Source organism: Bufo bufo, chromosome 2 (assembly GCF_905171765.1).
Source record: "Bufo bufo chromosome 2, aBufBuf1.1, whole genome shotgun sequence".
Classification (NCBI taxonomy): domain Eukaryota; kingdom Metazoa; phylum Chordata; class Amphibia; order Anura; family Bufonidae; genus Bufo; species Bufo bufo.
Genome location: NC_053390.1, coordinates 479,692,200 through 479,714,414, shown reverse-complemented (window position 1 = coordinate 479,714,414; position 22,215 = coordinate 479,692,200). Strand labels below are relative to the sequence as shown.

At 42.5% G+C, this 22,215-nt stretch overlaps 1 protein-coding gene across 1 annotated transcript in view; it reads left to right on the top strand.

Moving 5' to 3' along the window:
• Positions 1 to 15,642, top strand: part of LONP1 (lon peptidase 1, mitochondrial) — a 327,100-nt gene extending 311,458 nt beyond the window's left edge. The window contains exon 18 of the mRNA XM_040417757.1: positions 15,337 to 15,642. Within this exon, the coding sequence (XP_040273691.1) occupies positions 15,337 to 15,486 (150 nt within the window). The 3' untranslated portion in view covers positions 15,487 to 15,642. The remainder of the gene's footprint in view (positions 1 to 15,336) is intronic.
• Positions 15,643 to 22,215: the final 6,573 nt, after the last annotated feature.

Sequence of the window (22,215 nt, the reverse complement as noted above, 5' to 3'; positions counted from 1 at the left end):
AAGTCATGCACCCTAAAATGGTACCAATCAGTCATCTCATACCAAAAAAATAATTAGCCCCTACATAAGACAGTCGCCCAAAAAATAACAAAAAACTGACTTTCAGAATATGGAAACACAAAAAAATAGTAAAAAAAAATGCTTTATGTAAAACTGAGACGCCCCAAAAAATTTTCATATTTGGTATTGTCGCATCCGTAACAACCTGCTCTATAAAAATAGCACATGATCTAACCTGTCAGATGAACATTGTAAAAAAAATAAAAACTGTGCCCAAACAGATATACACTGCTCAAAAAAATAAAGGGAACACTTAAACACAATGTAACTCCAAGTCAACCACATTTCTGTGAAATCAAACTGTCCACTTAGGAAGCAACACTGAGTGACAATCAATTTCACATGCTGTTGTGCAAATGGGATAGACAACAGGTGGAAATTATAGGCAATTAGCAAGACACCCCCAATAAAGGAGTAGTTCTGCAGGTGGTAACCACAGACCACTTCTCAGTTCCTATGCTTCCTGGCTGATGTTTTGGTCACTTTTGAATGCTGGCGGTGCTTTCACTCTAGTGGTAGCATGAGACGGAGTCTACAACCCACACAAGTGGCTCAGGTAGTGCAGCTTATCCAGGATGGCACATCAATGCGAGCTGTGGCAAGAAGGTTTGCTGTGTCTGTCAGCGTAGTGTCCAGAGCATGGAGGCACTACCAGGAGACAGGCCAGTACATCAGGAGACGTGGAGGAGGCCGTAGGAGGGCAACCACCCAGCAGCAGGACCGCTACCTCCGCCTTTGTGCAAGGAGGAACAGGAGGAGCACTGCCAGAGCCCTGCAAAATGACCTCTAGCAGACCACAAATGTGCATGTGTCTGCTCAAACGGTCAGAAACAGACTCCATGAGGGTGATATGAGGGCCCGACGTCCACAGGTGGGGGTTGTGCTTACAGCCCAACACCGTGCAGGACGTTTGGCATTTGCCAGAGAACACCAAGATTGGCAAATTCGCCACTGGCGCCCTGTGCTCTTCACAGATGAAAACAGGTTCACACTGAGCACATGTGACAGACGTGACAGAGTCTGGAGACGCCGTGGAGAACGTTCTGCTGCCTGCAACATCCTCCAGCATGACCGGTTTGGCATTGGGTCAGTAATGGTGTGGGGTGGCATTTCTTTGGAGTGCCGCACAGCCCTCCATGTGTTCGCCAGAGGTAGCCTGACTGCCATTAGGTACCAAGATGAGATCCTCAGACCCCTTGTAAGACCATATGCTGGTGCGATTGGCCCTGGGTTCCTCCTAATGCAAGACAATGCTAGACCTCATGTGGCTGGAGTGTGTCAGCAGTTCCTGCAAGACGAAGGCATTGATGCTATGGACTGGCCCGCCCATTCCCCAGACCTGAATCCAATTGAGCACATCTGGGACATCATGTCTCGCTCTATCCACCAACGTCACGTTGCACCACAAACTGTCCAGGAGTTGGCAGATGCTTTAGTCCAGGTCTGGGAGGAGATCCCTCAGGAGACCGTCCGCCACCTCATCAGGGGCATGCACAGGCATTGTAGGGAGGTCATACAGGCACGTGGAGGCCACACACATTACTGAGCCTCATTTTGACTTGTTTTAAGGACATTACATCAAAGTTGGATCAGTCTGTAGTGTGTTTTTCCACTTTAATTTTGAGTGTGACTCCAAATCCAGACCTCCATGGGTTGAAAAATTTGATTTCCATTTTTTTATTTTTGTGTGATTTTGTTGTCAGCACATTCAACTATGTAAAGAACAAAGTATTTCAGAAGAATATTTAATTAACTCAGATCTAGGATGTTATTTTTGTGTTCCCTTTATTTTTTTGAGCAGTGTATTTTATTACCTTACCTCACATAAAGTATAATATAGAGCAACCAAAAATCATATGTACCCTAAAATAGTACCAACAAAACTGCCATCTTATCCCGTAGTTTCCAAAATGGGGTTACTTTTTTGGAGTTTCTAATCTAGGGGTGCATCAGGGGGTCTTCAAATGTGACATGACAACTTAAAATTATCCCAGTGAAATCCACCCTCCAAAAACCACATGGAGGTCCTTTCCTTCTGCGCTTTGCCGTGTTCCCGTACAGCAGTTTACTATCACAAATGGGGTGTTAATGTAAACTACTGAATCAGGGTAATAAATGTTGAGTTTTTTTGGGCTTAACCCTTGCTTTGTTAGCGGAGGAAAAAATGATCAAAATTTAAAATCTGTCAAAGTGAAAATTCTAAAATTTCATCTACATTTTCCTTTATTTTTGTTGAACACCTAAAGGGTTAACAAAGTTTGTAAACTATGTTTTGAATACCTTGAGGGGTGTAGTTTCTAAAATGGGGCCATTTATGGGTGGTTTCTATTATGTAAGCCCCACAAAGTGACTTAAGACCTGAACTGGTCCTTAAAAAGTTGGTTTTGGAAATTTTCCTAAAAATGTTAAGATTTGCTTCTAAACTTCTAAGCCTTCTAACGTCCCAAAAAAAGAAAATTTAATTTACAAAATGATCCAAACATGAAGTAGACATATGTGAAATGTTAAGTAATAACTATTTTAGGAAGTATCACTATCTGTTCTAAAAGCAGAGAAATTAAATTTTTTTGTAAATTTGGTATTTTTTTTATAAATAAATATGAAATATTTTGATTCAAATTTACCACTGCCGTGAAGTACAATATGTGATGAGAAAACAATGTCATAATGGTCTTGATAAGTAAAAGCGTTTTAAAGTTATCACCACATGAAGTGACACATGTCAGATATGCAAAAAATGGCCTGGTCCTTAACTCTTTCCTGACCAAGGGTCATTGATGCCTCCGTGACAACATCTAATTTTGTAAATCTGACTTTGGAACGCTTTTACCTATCCAAGCCATTCTGAGATGGTGTTCTCCTGACACATTGTACTTCCTGGTAGTCATAAATTTGAGTCAATATATTTCCCTTTTATTTATGAAAAAATCCCAAATTTACCAAAAATGTTGAAAATTAGCAATTTTCAAAACTTCTATTTCTTTGCTTTTAAAACAGAAAGTGATACCTAATAAAATAATTATTAACATTCCCTATATGTCTACTTTATGTTGGCATCATTTTGTAAATGTCATTTTATTTATTTTGGGATGTTAGAAGCCTCAGAATTTTAGAAGCAATTGGTAAAATGTTTAAGAAAATTTCTAAAACCCACTTTTTAAGGACCAGTTTAGGTCTCAAGTCACTTTGCAGAAACGACACCCCTCAAGTTACTCAAAACTGATTTAAAAAATTTGGTTAACCCTTTAGGTGTTCCACCAGAATTAAAGGTAAATGAAGATGACATTTCAAAATTTCACTTTTTTGGCAGATTTTCAATTAATTTTTATTTATTTTTTTATCGAAGGTTAACAGCCAAACAAAACTCAACATTTATTACCCTTAGGGCTCATTCAGACACCCGTATGCTGTCCGCGAAAATACTGAATGCTATCCGTTTTTTTGCGGATCTGCTAAAAAACAGATCTGATTCAGTTTTTTTGCGGACCCATAGACTTCAATTGGGCCCTGTCCTGATTTTCACGGACAAGTATAGGACATGTTTCATTTGTTTTGCGGAACCATGGAATAGAAAATGGCCCCATAGAAGTGAATGGGTCAGCATCTAATCCGCAAAAAAAAATGATCCGCATTTTTGTGGATAGCATACGGCCGTCTGAATGAGGCCTTATTCTGCGGTTTACAGAAACACCCCACATGTGGTCATAAACTGATGTTAGGGCACACGGCAGGGCGCAGAAGAAAAGGAGCGCCATATGGTTTTTGGAAGGCAGATTTTGCTGGACTGGTTTTCAAATGCCATGTCCCATTTGAAGCCCCACTGATGCACCCTTACAGTACAAACTCCCAAAATGTGACCCCATTTTGGAAACTAGGGAATAAGGTACAAGTTTCATTGGTACTATTTTGGGGTACATATGATTTTTAATTGCTCTATATTACGTTTTTTGTGAGGCAAGGTAACCACAAAATAGTAGTTTTAGTTGTATATCATGTGCTATTGAGAGCAGGTTTTTCCGAACGTAATGATATCAAATATGTCTACTTTCATTGTTTCAGTTTTACATAATAAAGCATTTTTTTTTTTTATTGTTTTTGTGTCTCCATTTTCTGAACGCCTTATTTTATTTTTTTCTGCTGATCATCTTGTGCACGGGCTCGTTTTTTGCAGTAACAGTTGACGTTTTTATTGGTACCATTTTTGGGTACATGTGATTTTTTGATCATTCATTATTATACTTTGAGGCAAGGTGACCAAAAAGTTTGTTTTGGAACAGTTTGTATTTATTTTTACAGCGTTCACCGGAGTGGTTATTTCATGTGACATTTTTATAGAGCAGATTGTTACGGACGTGGCGATCCCTAATATGTATACTTTTTCTTATTTACAGTCAGGTCCATAAATATTGGGACATTGACACAATTCTAACATTTTTGGCTCTATACACCACCACAATAGATTTGAAATGGAACGAACAAGATGTGCTTTAACTGCAGACTGTCGGCTTTAATTTGAGGGTATTTACATCCAAATCAGGTGAATGGTGTAGGAATTTACAAAAGTTTGCATATGTGCCTCCCACTTGGTAAGGGACCAAAAGTAATGGGACAGAATAATAATCATAAATCAAACTTTCACTTTTTAATACTTGGTTCTTAATCCTTTGCAGTCAATTACAGCATGAAGTCTGGAACGCGTAGACATCACCAGACACTGGATTTCCTCTCTGGTGATGCTCTGCCAGGCCTCTACTGCAACTGTCTTCAGTCCCTGCTTGTTTTTGGGGCATTTTCCCTTCAGTTTTGTCTTCAGCAAGTGAAATGCATGCTCAATCGGATTCAGGTCAGGTGATTGACTTGGCCATTGCATAACATTCCACTTCTTTCCCTTAAAAAACTCTGGTTGCTTTTGCAGTATGCTTTGGGTCATTGTCCATCTGCACTGTGAAGCGCTGTCCAATGAGTTCTGAATCATTTGGCTGAATATGAGCAGATAATATTCTCCGAAACACTTCAGAATTCATCCTTCTGCTTTTGTCAGCAGTCACATCATCAATAAATACAAGAAAACCAGTTCCATTGGCAGCCATACATGCACATGCCATGACACTACCACCACCATGCTTCACTGTTGAGATGGTATGCTTAGGATCATGAGCAGTTTCTTCCCTTCTCCAGACTCTTCTTTTCCCATCACTCTGGTACAAGTTGATTTTGGTCTCATCTGTCCATAGGATGTTGTTCCAGAACTGTGAAGGCTATTTTAGATGTCGTTTGGCAAACTCTAATCTGGCCTTCCTGTTTTTGAGCCTCAGCAATGGTTTACATCTTGTGGTGATCCCTCTGTATTCACTCTGGTGAAGTCTTCTCTTGATTGTTGACTTTGACACACATACACCTACCTCCTCAGCGCTCCAGATGGCGACCAAAATGGTCGCCAATGCGCCTTAAAATTTGCTTATGACGACAAGACTTTTTAGCATTGTCTCCATTTGCGACAGGGCTGCCGTGCTGTAGCTGAATATTGCGGCGGGGCATGGGAGCCAATAATTCCTTGTCCTTCCGCCGATTACCTACGCTACAGGCTACACACCTCATTGCTGTGCGTCCTGGCATAGGTGGGCGTGATGATTATGCCCACCTGTGTTTGGACGCACAGCAGTGAGGTGTGCGCATCTGCGTCGCACCATCCCGGGTCGTACCAGCAGCTAGTGAGTGCCAGCGAAAGGCCACAGGTAAATATCAGATTTTAGCTTTTTTTTTTTTTAAGTGCCGGCCATAAGGGGGGGGGGCACTGGGGGGACATTACTGGCTATAAGTGGGGCAATGAGGGGACATTACTGGCCATAAGTGGGGCAATGAGGGGACAATACTGGCCATAAGGGGGGCACTGGGGGGACAATACTTGCCATAAGGGGGGCACTGGGGGGACATTACTGGCCGTAAGGGGGGCACTGGGGGGACATTACTGTCCGTAAGGGGGACATTACTGGCCGTAAGGGGGGCACTGGGGGGATATACTGGCCATATGGGGGGTACTGGGGGGATATAACTTGCCGGAAGGGGGGCACATTACTTGCTGGAAGGGGGGCACTGGGAGACATTACTAGCCATAAGGGGGGCACTAGTGGACAGTATTGGGGGAAATTACTACTGTGCAGCATATTTATACTGTGGGGGCAGTGGGGAGTAATTACTATGTGTGGGGAAATTACTATAGGGGGGCACTGTGGGAGAAAATTACTACTGTGCGGGCAGTGTGGGGGTAATTTACTATGTGTGGACAGTGTGTGTGGGGGGGGGAAATTACTTTGTGTGGGGGGGAATTAATCTAAGTTGTTATTATTATTACTGGGGCCACTCTAGGTGGCATTTACAATTGCTGTAGACACTATAGGGACATTATTTCTAGTGGGGTCACTCTTTTTTCAGCAGTATAGTACCTGGGGCACCATGGGCACAGTATTGGGAATGGCAGCAGGATGACATTGTAGGGACACCAGGATGGGGGGGGGGGGGGGGTTGATGGAAATAATTTAAAAAATCGAACGTGTCTGTAACAAACTCTGTAGAGACTAGGTGCGGCTGAAAGACTTTGTCATGGAAGTCTGGGTCAAATGGAGGAGAAGAGGAAAGAGAAGGTTTACTTGACAGGAGATGTCACTGGATGTAAGAGGTATGTGGTGCTGTATTCTCATATATGTAGTGCTGGCTCTTTACTGTGACATGTGTCTCATCTTCTCAAAGTCTTCTTTTTTTCATTTTTTTTTTTCATTATAATTATATATATTTTCAATTTGGCGACTAAAAATTTACTTTGCCTCCTAAATGTTTCAGTTTAGGAGCCAATGGCTCCTGTTTATTTTTTTTAGTCTGGATCACTGCTCCTGGAGAGTGTTCTTAATCTGGCCAACTGTTGTGAAGGGTCTTTTCTTCCCCAGGGAAAGAATTCTTCGGTCATCCACCACAGTTGTTTTCCGTGGTCTTCCCGGTCTTTTGGAGTTGCTGAGCTCCCCGGTGCGTTCCTTCTTTTTAAGAATGTTCCAAACAGTTTTGGCCACGCCTAATGTTTTTGCTATTTCTCTGATGGGTTTGTTTTGTTTTTTCAGCCTAATGATGGCTTGCTTTACTGATAGTGACAGCTCTTTGAATTTCATCTTGAGAGTGGACAGCAACAGATTCCAAATGCAAATAGCACACTTGAAATGAATTCTGGACCTTTTAGCTGCTCATTGTAATTGGGATAATGAGGGAATAACACATACCTGGCCATGGAACAGCTGAGAAGCCAATTGTCCCATTACTTTTGGTCCCTTAACAAGTGGGAGGCACATATGCAAACTGTTGTAATTCCTACACCGTTTAACTGATTTGGATGTCAATACCCTCAAATTAAAGCTGACAGTCTGCAGTTAAAGCACATCTTGTTTGTTTCATTTCATATCCATTGTGGTGGTGTATAGAGCCAAAAATGTTAGTATTGTGTTGATGTCCCAATATTTATAGACCTGACTGTATTTAAGGTTTTACACAATAATAGCATTTTTGAAACAAAAAAAAAGATGTTTTAGTATCTCCATAGTCTGAGAGCCATAGCTTTTTTATTTTTTTAACCGATTGTCTTAGGTAGGGTATTATTTTTTGCGGGATGAGGTGACTGTTAGATTGGTACTATTTTGGGGGGCATACATCTTTTTGATCGCTTGGTGTTGACTAAGGTGACCAAGAATTGCTTTTTGTGGCACTATTTTTATTTATCTTTTGTACAGTGTTCAGCTGAGGGGTTAGGTAATGTGATATTCTTATAGAGCAGGTTGTTACGGACACGGTGATACCTAATATGTATACTTTTTTAATTTGTTTCACTTTTAACACAATAGCATATTTGAAACAAAAAAATCTTTGTGTCTCCATGTTCTGAGGTGACTGTTTTATTGGTACCATTTTGTAGGACATATGCCTTTTTGGTCGCTTGGTGTTGCACTTTTTGTGATGTAAGGTGACAAAAATGGCTTCTTTTTTTTTTACACCATTTTAATTTTTTATGGTGTTTAGCGGATGGATCATGTGATATATTTATAGAGCCGGGCGTTACAGACTCAGTGATACACAATATGTGTAGTTAATTTTTTTAATTTTTTAATCTCTTATAAATGAGCGGATATAGGAAAAGGCAATTTATTTTATTTTTAATTACATTTATTTTATTTATTTAAAAAAAAAAAATAATTCCACACTTTTTTTTTTTTTTTATCAATTTCCACTTGGATCTTGAAGATCCAGTGGGTCTGATGGCTGTACTATACTTTGCAATGCTCTTGCATTGCAAAGTATAGTACTATTAGGTCCCCTGATAGATGGCAACACCAGACGCCTTTTGCAAAGCGTCCGCTTGCCATGGCAACCATCGGACTGCAGCGCGGCAGCCCGATGGTTGAGAGAGGGAGTCCCCTCGTTCTCTAAACCCCATGGATGCCGCTACCGCGGCATCTAAGGAGTTATAGCAGAGTGTCAGCATACAGCTGACACTCTGTTGATGGCTGTGGCTTTCCTGAGCAGCCGCCATCACATTCAGCAGGACCGCAACAGGGGCTGAGGGAGTGGGGGGGTGGTCAGGGGGCTCAGATCGGGGCAGTGTTAATGCCAGGGGCCAGCACATGCAGCCGGCCGGCAAAGTTAAAAAGGTGGCACAGATTGGCAGCAGGCGCTGATCGGGCACAGGGCACGGGAGGTGCTGGCAGGATTGTGGGGTCCTTGGCTGCTTACTCAACGCATTACTTTGTGATGGTAAACGTACTAAGCGTCTTGTCAGGGGTGGGTGGGAGATGCTGGGGGGTTGGGTGGTGAATCGGGGTTATTTTTGCAGTTCATGTGTATTTTAAGTACGCAACTGTTGAAACTAAGACCGTATACAATGAGTTGTTTCCAACAATTTATTTGCAATATGTGATGGACAAGCTGTATGATTGCTGTAATATCATCTTGATTATCTGTCAATAAAAAAACTATCCGATTTAAAAAAAAAAAAAAAAAAAAAACAATCAGAGTGATCGCCGACAAGGGATCACTCTGATTGGTCCCTTGCCGGCATTACTGGACTCAGCACTGTCCCTGACATCAGCAGTGCAGGGGCAGAAGCTTTAATCCAAGCGCTTTGCAGCGCTTGGATTAAAGAGCTGCCATGATGTCTATACACGTGCTAGCTGCACGGGGCATGTGTAATTTGCACGTATATAGCCATATGGCAGTCGGGAAAGGGTTAAGGTGAAAAATGTCAGGGTCCTGAAGGGGTTAAGCGGTTAATGGAGTTTCCTGAGATTTTAATAATGATGACCTATCCTCTGGATACATCATCAATATCTGATCGGTGAGGGTCTAACACCGATCAGCTGTTTGAGAAGGCACCATTCATTGGTCCCGTGGCCTAGGCACAGCTCAGCCCCATAGAAGTGAAAGTACAGCGCTGTGCTTGGTGAGGACTCAGAAGGCTGCTGCGCTTCACAGGAATCTGTCTGGACGCTCTTTATGCGGGACCAAACGACTGGACCGATCTTCACCAAATTTGGCACAGAAGTACATCAGGTGTCCGGGAAGGCTTTTAGCCAGATGTACCGTTCCTGAGATATTCCCAAAAAATTACCTACATTAGCCAATACAAGCCCCCAACTGAAATGCACACGGTCATATGTCCCTTATCATCCAATAGAAGCTCGCAGGCTCTTAGTCTCCACATACACACAGTTTTATTCCAGGTTTCCATAACAACCTAGACATTTTTCTTCTTATTTTTTTATAAGTCAGCTTTAGGCTAGGGCTACACGAAGATATGCACAGCTCAGCAGACAGTATCACACAATAGACTTAGATACACAACAATAGATAATAGCAATATAACAACAATAAAATAGTAATAAATATCTATAAAATATATCTTAAAGGGACACTGACAGGCCGTTAGAGCATATAAAGTGACATATATTCTTCTATTGGTCTTAATATGCTTAATTAAACTATATCATGATCACCCCTCGCTGCCTTTCCGTTACTTATAAAAAGTGTTTTTATCAATATGCAAATTACCTTACTTTGTGCCCATGGGGCTGTCCCTCATTCAGTTCTGTGCCCAGCCGCGCCCCAACTGCCGTCTCCTAGTGCCGCCCAGCTCATTAGTATTCACTGCACTGGGCGGCTTTTTTTTCTCCCGACGCGGTGAAATCCCACGCATGCCCAGTACTATCTTCTACTGAAGCTGGAGGGTGCCGGGGACCTTATCCGGTGCAGGCACGGAGCGACAAGATGAGGCTGATGCCAGGAAGATAGTACTGGGCATGCGCGGGATTTCACCATGTCGGGAGAAAAAAAAAGCCGCCCAGTGCAGTGAATACTAATGAGCTGGGCGGCACTAGGAGACGGCAGTTGGGGCGAGGCTGGGCACAGAACTGAATGAGGGACAGCCCCATGGGCACAAAGTAAGGTAATTTGCATATTGATAAAAACACTTTTTATAAGTATTGGAAAGGCAGCGAGGGGTGATAATGGTATAGTTTAATTAAGCATATTAAGACCAATAGAAGAATATATGTCACTTTATATGCTCTAACGGCCTGTCAGTGTCCCTTTAAAGTTAATATAATAGCAATCTCAATATAGCAGCAGTTAATAACAATATCAATTAAATAGTGGCAGTTGATGGATAGCAGCAATGTTCGTACGATTGTATTAAAGGGTAGATAGCAAAAAAATTCTATGTAGTCTCCCCTTGTGTAGACCACTGATTAGTGGGAATATTGCAACAATGTTCTTAGTGGTTACAAAATTGCGTTTGATCGTTAGATGTAACAATATTGCAACAATGTTCCTTGGTAGTTACAAAATTGCGTTTGATCATTAGATATCTTCTTTCTTTCATATATCGTGCGGATAATCAAGTTTCGTTTTTAGGAAGTCTCTATTATATGCATTCAATATTTTAAATATTCTTTTACTCACGATTAGGCTGTTTTTCTGGTGCGGCGTCCCGCTCCTATTTTGAGAAACAGACTGACCTTTGTGATTCGGATCCTTCAGTCTCAGCTTGTTCCAAAGTCGGCGTGCCACATGCTATGGCGGCGTCTGTTAGTTATTAGTTCCGCCCCTTCAATGTTCAGGTCGCCTTTTGACTTCTTTATTTCAGCTGTCAGGGTTCCGCTTTATAAGTAACAGGTCAGTTTCCGTGAGTATCTTGAATTCAATTCCTCTTAGAGCGCTCCAGTGATGTAAATCTGTTCAGAGTATGCTTTTTCAACCAAAAGAATGTTTATAGAAACACCTCATATGTGGTCGTAAACTACTGTACGGGCAGAGGGCAGGGCGCAGAAGGAAAGGAACACCATATGGTTTCTGGAAGGCAGATTTTGCTGGACTGGTTTATTTACACCATGTCCCATTTGAAGCCCCCCTGATGCACCCCTAGAGTAGAAACTCCACAAAAGTGACCCCATTTTGGAAACTACACCCCTCAAGGTATTCAAAACTGATTTTAACAAACTTTGTTAACCCTTTAGGTGTTCCACAAGAGCTAATGGCAAATGGAGATTACATTTCTGAATTTAATTTTTTGGGCAAATTTTCCATTTTAATCATTTTTTTCCAGTAACAAAGCAAGGGTTAACAGCCAAACTAAACTTAATATTTATTGCCCTGATTCGGTAGTTTATAGAAACACCCCATATGTGGTCGTAACCTACTGTACGGGCACACGGCAGGGTGCAGAAGGAAAGTAACACCATATGGTTTCTGGAAGGCAGATTTTGCTGGATTGGTTTTTAGACTTCATGTCCCATTTGAAGCCCCCTGATGCACCCCTAGAGTAGAAACTCCAAAAAGTGACCCCATTTTGGAAACTACGGGATAAGGTGGCAGTTTTGTTGGTACTATTTTAGGGTACATATAATTTTTGATTGCTCTATATTACACTTTTTGTGAGGAAAAGTAACAAAAAATTTAAATTCTGAAATTTCATCTCCATTTGCCATAAATGCTTGTGGAACACCTAAATGGTTAACAAAGTTTGTAAAATCAGTTTTGAATACCTTGAGGGGTGTAGTTTCTTAAATGGGGTCACTTTTTGGAGTTTCTACTCTAGGGGTGCATCGGGGTGTCTTCAAATGGGCGATTGTCTTAGGTAGGGTATAATTTTTGTGGGATGAGATGACTGTTAGGCACTATTTTGGGGGGCATACGACTTTTTGATCGCTTGCTATTACACTTTTTGTGATTTAAGGTGACAAAAAGGACACCGTTTTTATTTTAAAAAAAATTTACGATGTTCACCTCAGGGTTTAGGTCATGTGGTATTTTTATAGAGAAGGTTCTTACGGATGCGGCGATACCTAATATGTCTACTTTTTTATTTTTTTTTACATTTAACATAAAAAAAAGCTTTTTTGAAACAAAAAAATCATGTTTTAGGCTGAGAGCCATAGTTTTTTATTTGTTGGGCCATTGTCTCATATAGGGGCTAATTTTTTGCGGGATGAGATGACTATAAGGCCCCTTTCACACGGGCGAGCATTCCGCGCGAATGCGATGCGTGAGTTGAACGCATTACACCCGCACTGTATACCGACCCATTCATTTCTATGGGGCTGTTCACATGAGCGGTGATTTTCACGCATCACTTGTGCGTTGCGTGAAAATTGCAGCATGCTCTATATTCAGCGTTTTTCACCCAGGCCCCATAGAAGTGAATGGGGTTGCGTGAAAATCGCAAGCAAGTGCGGATGCGGTGCGATTTTCACGCACGGTTGCTAGGAGACTATCGGGATGAAGACCCGATCATTATTATTTTCCCTTATAACATGGTTATAAGGGAAAATAATAGCATTCTGAATACAGAATGCATAGTAAAAATCACAGGTCCTGTTCCTGTAACTCACCATAGGTCCTGTTCAGCAAAGGAGACAGAAGGAGATGCCGGTCTGCGCGATCAAGTGGATTAAGGTGAGTTAAATTATTTTATTTATTTTTTTTAACCCCTCCAGCGCTATTGTACTATGCATTCTGTATTCAGAATGCTATTATTTTCCCGTATAACCATGTTATAAGGGAAAATACAATCTACAGAACACCGATCCCAAGCCCGAACTTCTGTGAAAAAGTTTGGGTTTGGGTACCAAACATGCGCGATTTTTCTCACGCGAGTGCAAAAAAAAATGTTTTGCACTCGCGCAGAAAAATCACGGGTGTTCCCGTAACGCTCCCGCCACGCCCGTCTGAAAGAGGCCTAAAACTTCAGATTTCTCCACAACGCTACTACATACAGATAAGACATAGGTATTGTTTTGATCAGCGTCAGCAACCATACCAGGCTATATGCCTGGTGGTATTGGGTTGATCCGGGTGTCAGAGCTGCTTTAAGGGAACACTTCGGTTAGAATGGTGTATCTTTTCAGTATTTATAGAAAACTATTATTTTGAGAATTACTGTATTGGCTGTTTCTTTTTTATTTCAGCGGTACTATGCCATTGAAACATAAATACAGAATATTGTCCTTCTTTAGCCATCAGCACAGAGAGCTAAACTCTAATATAGATAGGGTTCCCGTTGCTATTTCACTGCTGCTGCAAGGGAAACCTGTTTCTGTAACTTCCATAACAGTGAATAGGAGCTATGCAAGCAGCGTAGTGCAAAATACTCCAGTTTCCAGTAACTTAGGAGTTGAATAAACAGCATAACTCCCATTCATTGCTATGGGAGTTGCAGAGAGCATCCCACTCATGCCATTTTTGTAACTCTAAAATTCTGTATAGGGTTCCACGTGATGCTACACCTATCTCTTCTGATTTATTGACTATAAGAAGTGTCGTGCTCGTATACAGTACATAAAATACCTTGCCCGTTTTGCTGCTCCTACAAATCCAAACATTAATAGACATATGGGAAATGTAAAGTAATTATTTTATGAGGTATCACTTTCTGTTTTGAATGCAGAGAAATTGAAATTTGAAAAGTTGCAAATATCTCCAATTTTCTGGTAAATAATAAGTGAAATATTTCGACTGAAATTTTCCACTATCATGAAGTACAATATGTCACGAGATAGCAGTCTCAGAATGGCTTGGATAAGTAAAAGCATTCCAAACATATTACCACAGAAAGTGATACATGTCAAATTCGAGAAAAAAAAAAAAAAAATGGCCTACTCCTTAAGGTGAAATATGGTAGGGTCCTGAAAGGGTTAATACTTTTTCGGATAGTGCACTTCATAACTTAACTACACGTACTGTGAAGAATCCTTTGTTGTATTGTTGTCTGAATCACCTTTCATCCACATGTAAAGAATGTCCTCTGGACCTTTGTACAGTCGTTACCTGCCATACATGGACAGGAGAATAACCATGCGGTCCGCAAAACATTGCTCCACATAAAATACGGATGATGTCCTTTTGGCATCCGTATTGCATCCGTTTTGTTTTTTTTGCAGATCCATTGTAACAATGCCTATCCTTGTCCGCAAAACGGACAAGAATAGGACATGCTCTGTATGTCCGCTACGGAACGGACATACAGATGCGGACAGCGCATTTTTTGCAGACCCATTGAAATGAATGGGTCCTCATCCAATCCGCAAAAAAAAACGGAACGGACACTGAAGCAAAATACGTGTGTGAATGTAGCCTTGGGGTACTTTCACACTTGCGTCAAAGTTTTCCGGTATTGAGTTCCCTCCTAGGGGCTCAATACCGGAAAAAAACTGATCAGTTTTATCCTAATGCATTCTGAATGGAAAGCAATCCGTTCAGGATGCATCTGGATGTCTTCAGTTCAGTCCTTTTACGGTATTTAGATGGAGAAAAATCCATAGCATGCTGTGTTTTTACCTTTAAAAAAAAAATAAAAATACCGGATCTGTTTTTTCCAGATCACACCGGAGAGACTTATCCGGTATTGCAATGCATTTATGAGACGAATTGGGATCCGTCTACAAATGGTTTACGTTTGCATACAGATTGCCGGATCCGGCAGGCAGTTCTGGCGACGGAACTGCCTGCCGGAATCCAGCAATACAAGTGTGAAAGTACCCGAAGAGAGATAAAAGGGGGTGGAAGAAGTGAGCTGGCTGACACGGTAGGAAGATGTGCCAAAGTGCAGTATGCAGGGGTGAGAGGTCCCTGTATCTTTATTAAACAATCATATGTGTTTTGAAAAGGACTTCTGAGCACAAATTATTTCATTTATTGGTGCAGCATTCTGTATTTAACATCCCACATGATATTCTTTGTTTTTTATTCCAGGCAAAAAGAGCAGGGGTTACATGTATTATTCTTCCTTCTGAAAACAAGAAAGATTACTATGACCTGGCTGAGTTCATCACTGAGGGGCTAGAAGTGCATTTTGTTGAACACTATGATGAGATTTATGATATTGTTTTTCCTTCACATTGACAGCTCCCAGTATCAGCAATTCTTTTATTTCGGTGCCAGCTACTGGAATAACTTGCTTCATATTGCTGCTGTGCAGCCATTATCAGTTCACGGCTAAATTTACTGTTTGACATCTGTTTAGTGATGTAATTATTAAAATGCTTTTACTCTATGTAACTTTTACACCTATGTGTTCTTTGCTAATATTTTTTAAATGTTGTAGGCAACTTTAGTCCGTATGCATACAGTAGACTGGAGCCCCATGCATTTCTCAGCTATGTTTAATAAAGTCCTCAAAGACCACTTTTACATGGTCAGTATTTATTTGTAAGCAAAGTTAGGAGTGTTTCCCGTGCATGGAAAAGGCACAAATATTTCCATTATATTTTTTCTATGTGTAGATATAACCGAAGTATGTGTACCTCTTCCATGTTCTGGAACCACTGCTGGTTTTACCTTACAAATACTGCTGAAAAATACTGACTTATAAAGCAATTTTCAGCTTTAAAGGCTATGTACACCTTTTGGAGTCAATTTTTTTTATGATTGCATTTAACTTATTTTTGGCTAAAAATCATTTTCAATTAGCCTTTATTAAAAATATTGAGCTGTTCAGTCACAAAGGGTTAAGTTTTTCTAACTGTGACTGTACTTTCACTTTGTGCCTATATCTCTAAACTACTGATAGGTCATAAACACTTATTTAAGCCACATTAGGTGTTCATAATGTGAGAGAGCAGAGATAAGAAGTTCATCTGCTCCTCAGATGACAGAAATGACAAAAAATCCACAGGCTGCTACTACAGCAACTCAACTATTTACACAAAAAAGGATTCCCTATCTAATATATAAAGCTGAGTGTATGTATGTGTGTATGTCCTCTAAAGGAATCCGCACTGTCGCATTTACAATCACAAAATTTGGCACACAGGTACATCAGGTGTCCAGGAAGGTTTTAGGGTCTCAGCATTCTTGCATGTGCTGTTCCTGAGAGATTCCCCAAAATTGCATTAGCCAATAGAAGTATGCAGGTCTTTCTCTTTATATCCCAACTGCCATACACACGGTCACATGTCCCTTATCAGCCAATAGAAGCCCGCAGACCCATAGTCTCCACATACACACTGTTTTACACTAGGTTTCCATATCAACCCAGCCATTTTTCTACACTACTGTAAGTCAGATTTAAAGGGGCAGGGCGATGTGGATGACACTGTTAAGGGAGTGTAGTTCTATGGAGGTCACAGTTAAGGGAGCAGGTACGATGGCCATTCAGACCACCCTCAAAAGATGGACTTAAAAAACCGGCCCCCAGGTCCCAGGACTTTATCCCTGCAGCTCACACTCAGATAGCACAGTGCTGCTGTCTGAGTGAGCTGTTCAAAAGGACATCCCTGTGTCTATCCAGACCCTGCGCTGGACGGAGGACAGGGACTCTGAAAGCCGGACTGTCCGGTCTAAAACCAGACCACTGGCCACCCTATAGGCAGGCTGCTGTGGAGGTCACCGTTAAGGGGATGGTCCGCTATGGAGGTAAGTGTTAAGCGGCAGATTCATGTAGAGGCCACTGTTAAGGGGCTGGGGTTTTGTGGAAATCACTGTTAAGGAGATGGGGTACTGTGGAGGTCACTAATAAAGGGGCGGGCTGCTGTAGAGGTCACTGTTAAGGGGGGAGGGAATTGTGGAGGTCACAGTTAAGGGGACGGTCCCCTATGGAGTTGTTCTGATCACATGTCCTGCACGCCAATTAGTGACGTCGGTGGTGCGGACGCACTCTATGGGTTGCCACACTGCCTCCTTTGCTGCGCGTCACCTAGTTACGTCACATGTGGTCGCGGCTGAATGACGTGAGCCGGCCACTGTCTGATGACGCACATGGACATGCGCACCTTCAACATTGGGATGCCAGACGCCATGCCGATGTCTACCCTCGATTACTCCATACAGGTGAATGTGCTATATTGGTATATACCCATTTGAAACAGCTGGGTAGTTTTGATACAGCTTCATTGTGATTAGATTCTATGTAGGTGTGTCAATCGATCTAACTGTTCATTGGATCACTATAATTGTGGGAGTTACTAGTTTTTAGATTTATATGTTGGTTTTCACATTTGTAACATATGCTTGACAAAGGCTATACTTAGCCGAAACGTTGCCATTGTTTTTACACTATGCTGTGAAGTTTTCGATAATAAAGAAGAAATTGCTGGATATGCTGCTGTGGCCTTCTATTCCTACCATTTACTTGTGGATCGTGTTGGATCTGTGATCTCCTGCCCAGCTGTTGCATGATTTCCACCATTGCTCTGCACAAGCCGTATGTAGTGCTGCTCCTGAACCTACCTTTTTCCTGTCCCCTATGGAGGTCAGTGTTAAGGGGCGTGGTGCTGTAGAGGTCACTGTTAAGGGGGTGTGGTGTTGGAGGTCATATTTTAAGGCAACGGAGCTCTGTGGAGGTCACTGTTAAAGGGGTTGTCCGAGTTATGAAAAAAAAATTATATAGCACTGAAAATCTGATATATAACTGAGCTAAGCAAGTTTTATGCAAAAAAATAATATATATTTCCTTATTTCCCTGGTTCTTTTCTGGCCCTTTGTTTACATGCAATAAAAACAATCTCTGCCCCTCCCCCTGCACTGCTAAGGGAGTGGCTACAAGTGCTGCCCTGAGTGACATGTCTGCCTGCTGGGAGACTCAGCAGCATGTTGTATGTGTAGAACTACAAGTCCCAGATGTATAATGACACTGCTAAGGGAGTGGATACAAGAGCTGCCCTGAGTGCTGGGAGACTCTGCAGCATGTTGTAAGTGTAGAACTACATGTCCCACCTGTATAAAGACACTGCTAAGGGAGTGAGTACAAGAGCTGCCCTGAGTGCTGGGAGACTCAGCAGCATGTTGTATGTGTAGAACTACAAGTCCCAGCTGTATAATGACACTGCTAAGAGAGCGAATACAAGTGCTGCCCTGAGTGACATGTCTGCCTGCTGGGAGACTCTGCAGCATGTTGTATGTGTAGAACTACAAGTCCCAGCTGTATAATGACACTGCTAATACACACAGGATCTTCCCCCTACCTTCTTGTGCAATGCTCTCTAGTCCTTCAGCGAAGGACCTGTGCCCAGAATTGCCTGCAGAGCTGTGCAGCTGAAGGGGTTAAGAATCCTAGCAGAGAGTAGACGGCAGTGAAGGGGGCGTGGCCAGCACAGTGACGTTTCGTTTACAGGTTTGTAAACGACCTTTATCAGAGCAGGGAGAGAACCTGACATCACAGGTCATGTGACCCTTAGTCAAATCTGAGAAACCAGCCATCGGAGATAAAGTGAGTGAATTGGAAAGCTGTTACATTTGCCCAGTTAGGAACATAGAAAGAATAAAAAAATAACTTGGACAACCCCTTTAAGGGAGCAAGTTATTGTGGTAATCACTGTTAAGGAGACAGGGTACTGTGGAGGTCACTGTTAAACTGGAGGGCGCTGCGGATGTTACCGTTAAGGGGGCAGGCCGCTTTGGAGGTCACTGTTAATGGGGCGCGCACTGTGGAGGTCACCGTTAAGGGAGGACGGAACTGTGAAGGCCACTATTAAAGGGGCAGCGGGGTACTGTGAGGTCACTGTTAAGGGTGCAGTGGCAGTCACGGTTAAAGAGGCAGTCGCTGTGGAGGTCTCTGTTAAGGGGGCCTGGAATGGTGGAGGTCACAGTTAAGGGGACTCTAACCTATGGTCAATGTTAAGGGGCGGGTGCTGTAGAGGGCACTGTTAAGGGAGCGGGCCCCTGTGGAGGTCACTGTCAAGGGGGTGGGGTACTGTGGAACTCACTATTAAAGGGGCAGGCTGCGGTGAAGGTCCCATTTAAAGGAGGTGGGGCACTCGGGGGGGTTCAGTGTTAAGAGGTGGGGGGCTGTGGAGGTCACTGTTATGGGGGATACTGTCTATCTTTTAACGACACACACACATTAAATGAAATATACCTATGCGAAGCTGGGTCTTTCTGCTAGTTGTTAATAAAAAAACAATTGAAAAAAATATTTTTAGCTCAAAATAAGTATAATGCAATAATTAAAATATTGCCCCCAAATGTGTGCATAGCCTTTAAACTCAATTTTACATATCTCCAGAACAGTGTTGTGCTTGGTACCTTTGTTACAGTGCTGAGGACCCATGCAGTGCTCATTCTATGGCCTGGCGAATTAAGCTTCCCAGTTTAGTCACGTGCACCACTGCAGATATTCACTGGCCTCATCAATGATGTGTCCGCAAGTAGCACACCTCTGCCAAGCCTCGTTAATGGCCTGAAGTTTTTAGACAGGGGACCTGCAGGATCAGGCCCTCGGAGTAGGATCTGTGGGTAGCAGGTACATGTTAACTAATTAACTCTTTCAATTCCAGTGCTGTACAAAGTGAGGGTTTTAAAGATGGCACCTTTAAAGCAGACACGCAAAGCTAATGTCTGCAATCAGCAATAATGCCAATCGCAGCCATTTAACCTTTCATGTCATGTTCAAATGTGACCACTGTGTGCGCGCATTAGTTCTCTGTACCCCCATTTCCAAATAAAGCAATCATGTGAGTTTGAGCGGCTCAGCGAATCAAACATAGCACACCAGAAGTGTGGTTCAAATTGATTCCAATTTTACTGAAATCAGGACAGAGTTTATATAGAGTTACATAGGTAAAGTTGTGTGTAAGCGAGGTTAATCATCGTCTTGGAGGGTCATATGTTGGAGGGGTGATGGTCAAACATGTGTAAGACCTTATCTTACGTAAGTCATTAACCTTCATGGTAGCTGGCAAGGAGCCTGAAACATGAGTGTAATTACAGTACATGCATACAGTCCAAAGAAAATGAGCCTGAACACTTTTCGTTGAAGACCCTCATAAGACATAGAAATAAACGACCATATTAACATAGTTTATAAGGCTGAAAAAAGACATCTGTCCATCCAGTTCAGCCTGTTATCCTGCAGAAGGCAGAAAAAGCCCTGTGAGTTAGCAGCCAATTTTCCTCACTTTAGGATAAAAAAAAAAATTCCTTCCTGACTCCAATTTGGCAATCAGAATAACTCCCTGGATCAACAGCCCATCTCTAGTAACTATAAAGTCATAATGAATTCTTTCACAAATCCCCCCCCCACCTTTTGTGAATAATTTTAGGTATTGATCATCACACATCCAGGACTTATCTAGTGGGCTGTCTATGGGTCTTCCATCTACCCCTGCACATTAAATAAAATCATCTTCATATGGAAAAATGTCACTCGCGTGCACAACAGATTTGGCTGCCCCAGTGTCGATCAAGAATTCAAAGCAGCGCCTGTACCATAGGGGCTGGGCCAACTCTTCCCTTGAATATTACTGTATGCACACCCACTGGTGTACCCCCTACCTATTGTGGAGGAGGTGCAGTACAATCTCGCCTAATGTGGCCAGTTTTTCCTCAATTAAAATAGACAATGGGGCCTTGGCCTCACCCTCTACCTCCTCCTTGACCCGGATCCACTCCTGGTTATCCCTGCTGCTCCTGTTCTACGTCCTTGGCCACCTGGAGGAGCACTCAGGGCAGCTCTGGTGAGTCATAGGTTTGCTCATTCCATGCACAAAGGCGGTGCCCAGCAATCTTACATCCAGCAAGAGCCTAGAAGTATACCCCATGTCAGACCAGCGCATTTGCACTTGAGCAAAATATTTCTCTATACTTTCTCCTGCGACATGTCATTAAGGGAGACCAATTGTTCTGCCTGTTTTTCTTGAGCCCAGCTATTTAGCAAGTGGCAGTATACTGGCCCAGAAGCTGTAGTCCGAAGCAAATTGGCTCTATCAGTTGCTAGTCGGGTGTCCTTGTGATGCTGAGTCACCTTCTCCAGTATATGGCCAAGGGCTTCCCCAGCTTTTGCCTTTACTAAAGACTGCAAATCTAGCCAAGTGCAATTTTATGTAGCCTGCATCTGTTTGAACTGTTTCATAAAAGGCATTGGTTTCTCATCTGGATCAGGAAGCTGTTTTTGCATGGCGAGTTGGTCTCCTGGGCTCCATGGGTGGTATTTTGAGATGAATGTTTGGGGACTAATTTGAGGACTATCTTGAGGGATTGGGAGTGGTCTGGGCATTTGTCCCCTGGGGGCTACTGGTGTTGCATCAGGTGAGACCTGATACTAGTGGCTGTCTACTGTCCTGTGTCCCACCATCATCTTCATCCCAGTTTGTGGCCTCCCACTGATCTTTTTGAATAAAGGGATTCGGTATTCCCGCTTCTTTAAAAAACAGGTTACCGCCTGTCGCTTGGGGTGCTCTGGGGTTTGCTGCTGCAGGAGGGGATGGAGTTCCCACAATGTGAGAACCAGTTACCACCGGGGAGAGACCCACCCTAGGCTTTGGGGCCCCGCATGCTGCACAGACATCGCTCCAATCTGGATTTTTAGTCCCAGAAACTCAACATGTCCAACCTGCGGGCCCATTATATGGAGTAGTGGTAGTTTTCAATCTTCCTCTTAGGGTGCACGGTGAGTGCTCCATGGTCTTTCTCATCCTCAGCATAAAATTTGAACAACATAGCTTTTCCTACTGAATTCTCTTGGAAGCCTTCTCTCAAGACCTCTTCCGCAATTTTCTCCCACTTCTCCGCTACCTCATCCAACCCCCTTATCCATCAGCCAACCTCAATGTTCCCATCGAAAGTTTCTCCAGTTTTTAACCTCCATTCCAAACTTCCATCTTTTGGCATTCCAGGCTTTTTTTTTTTTTTTTAGCT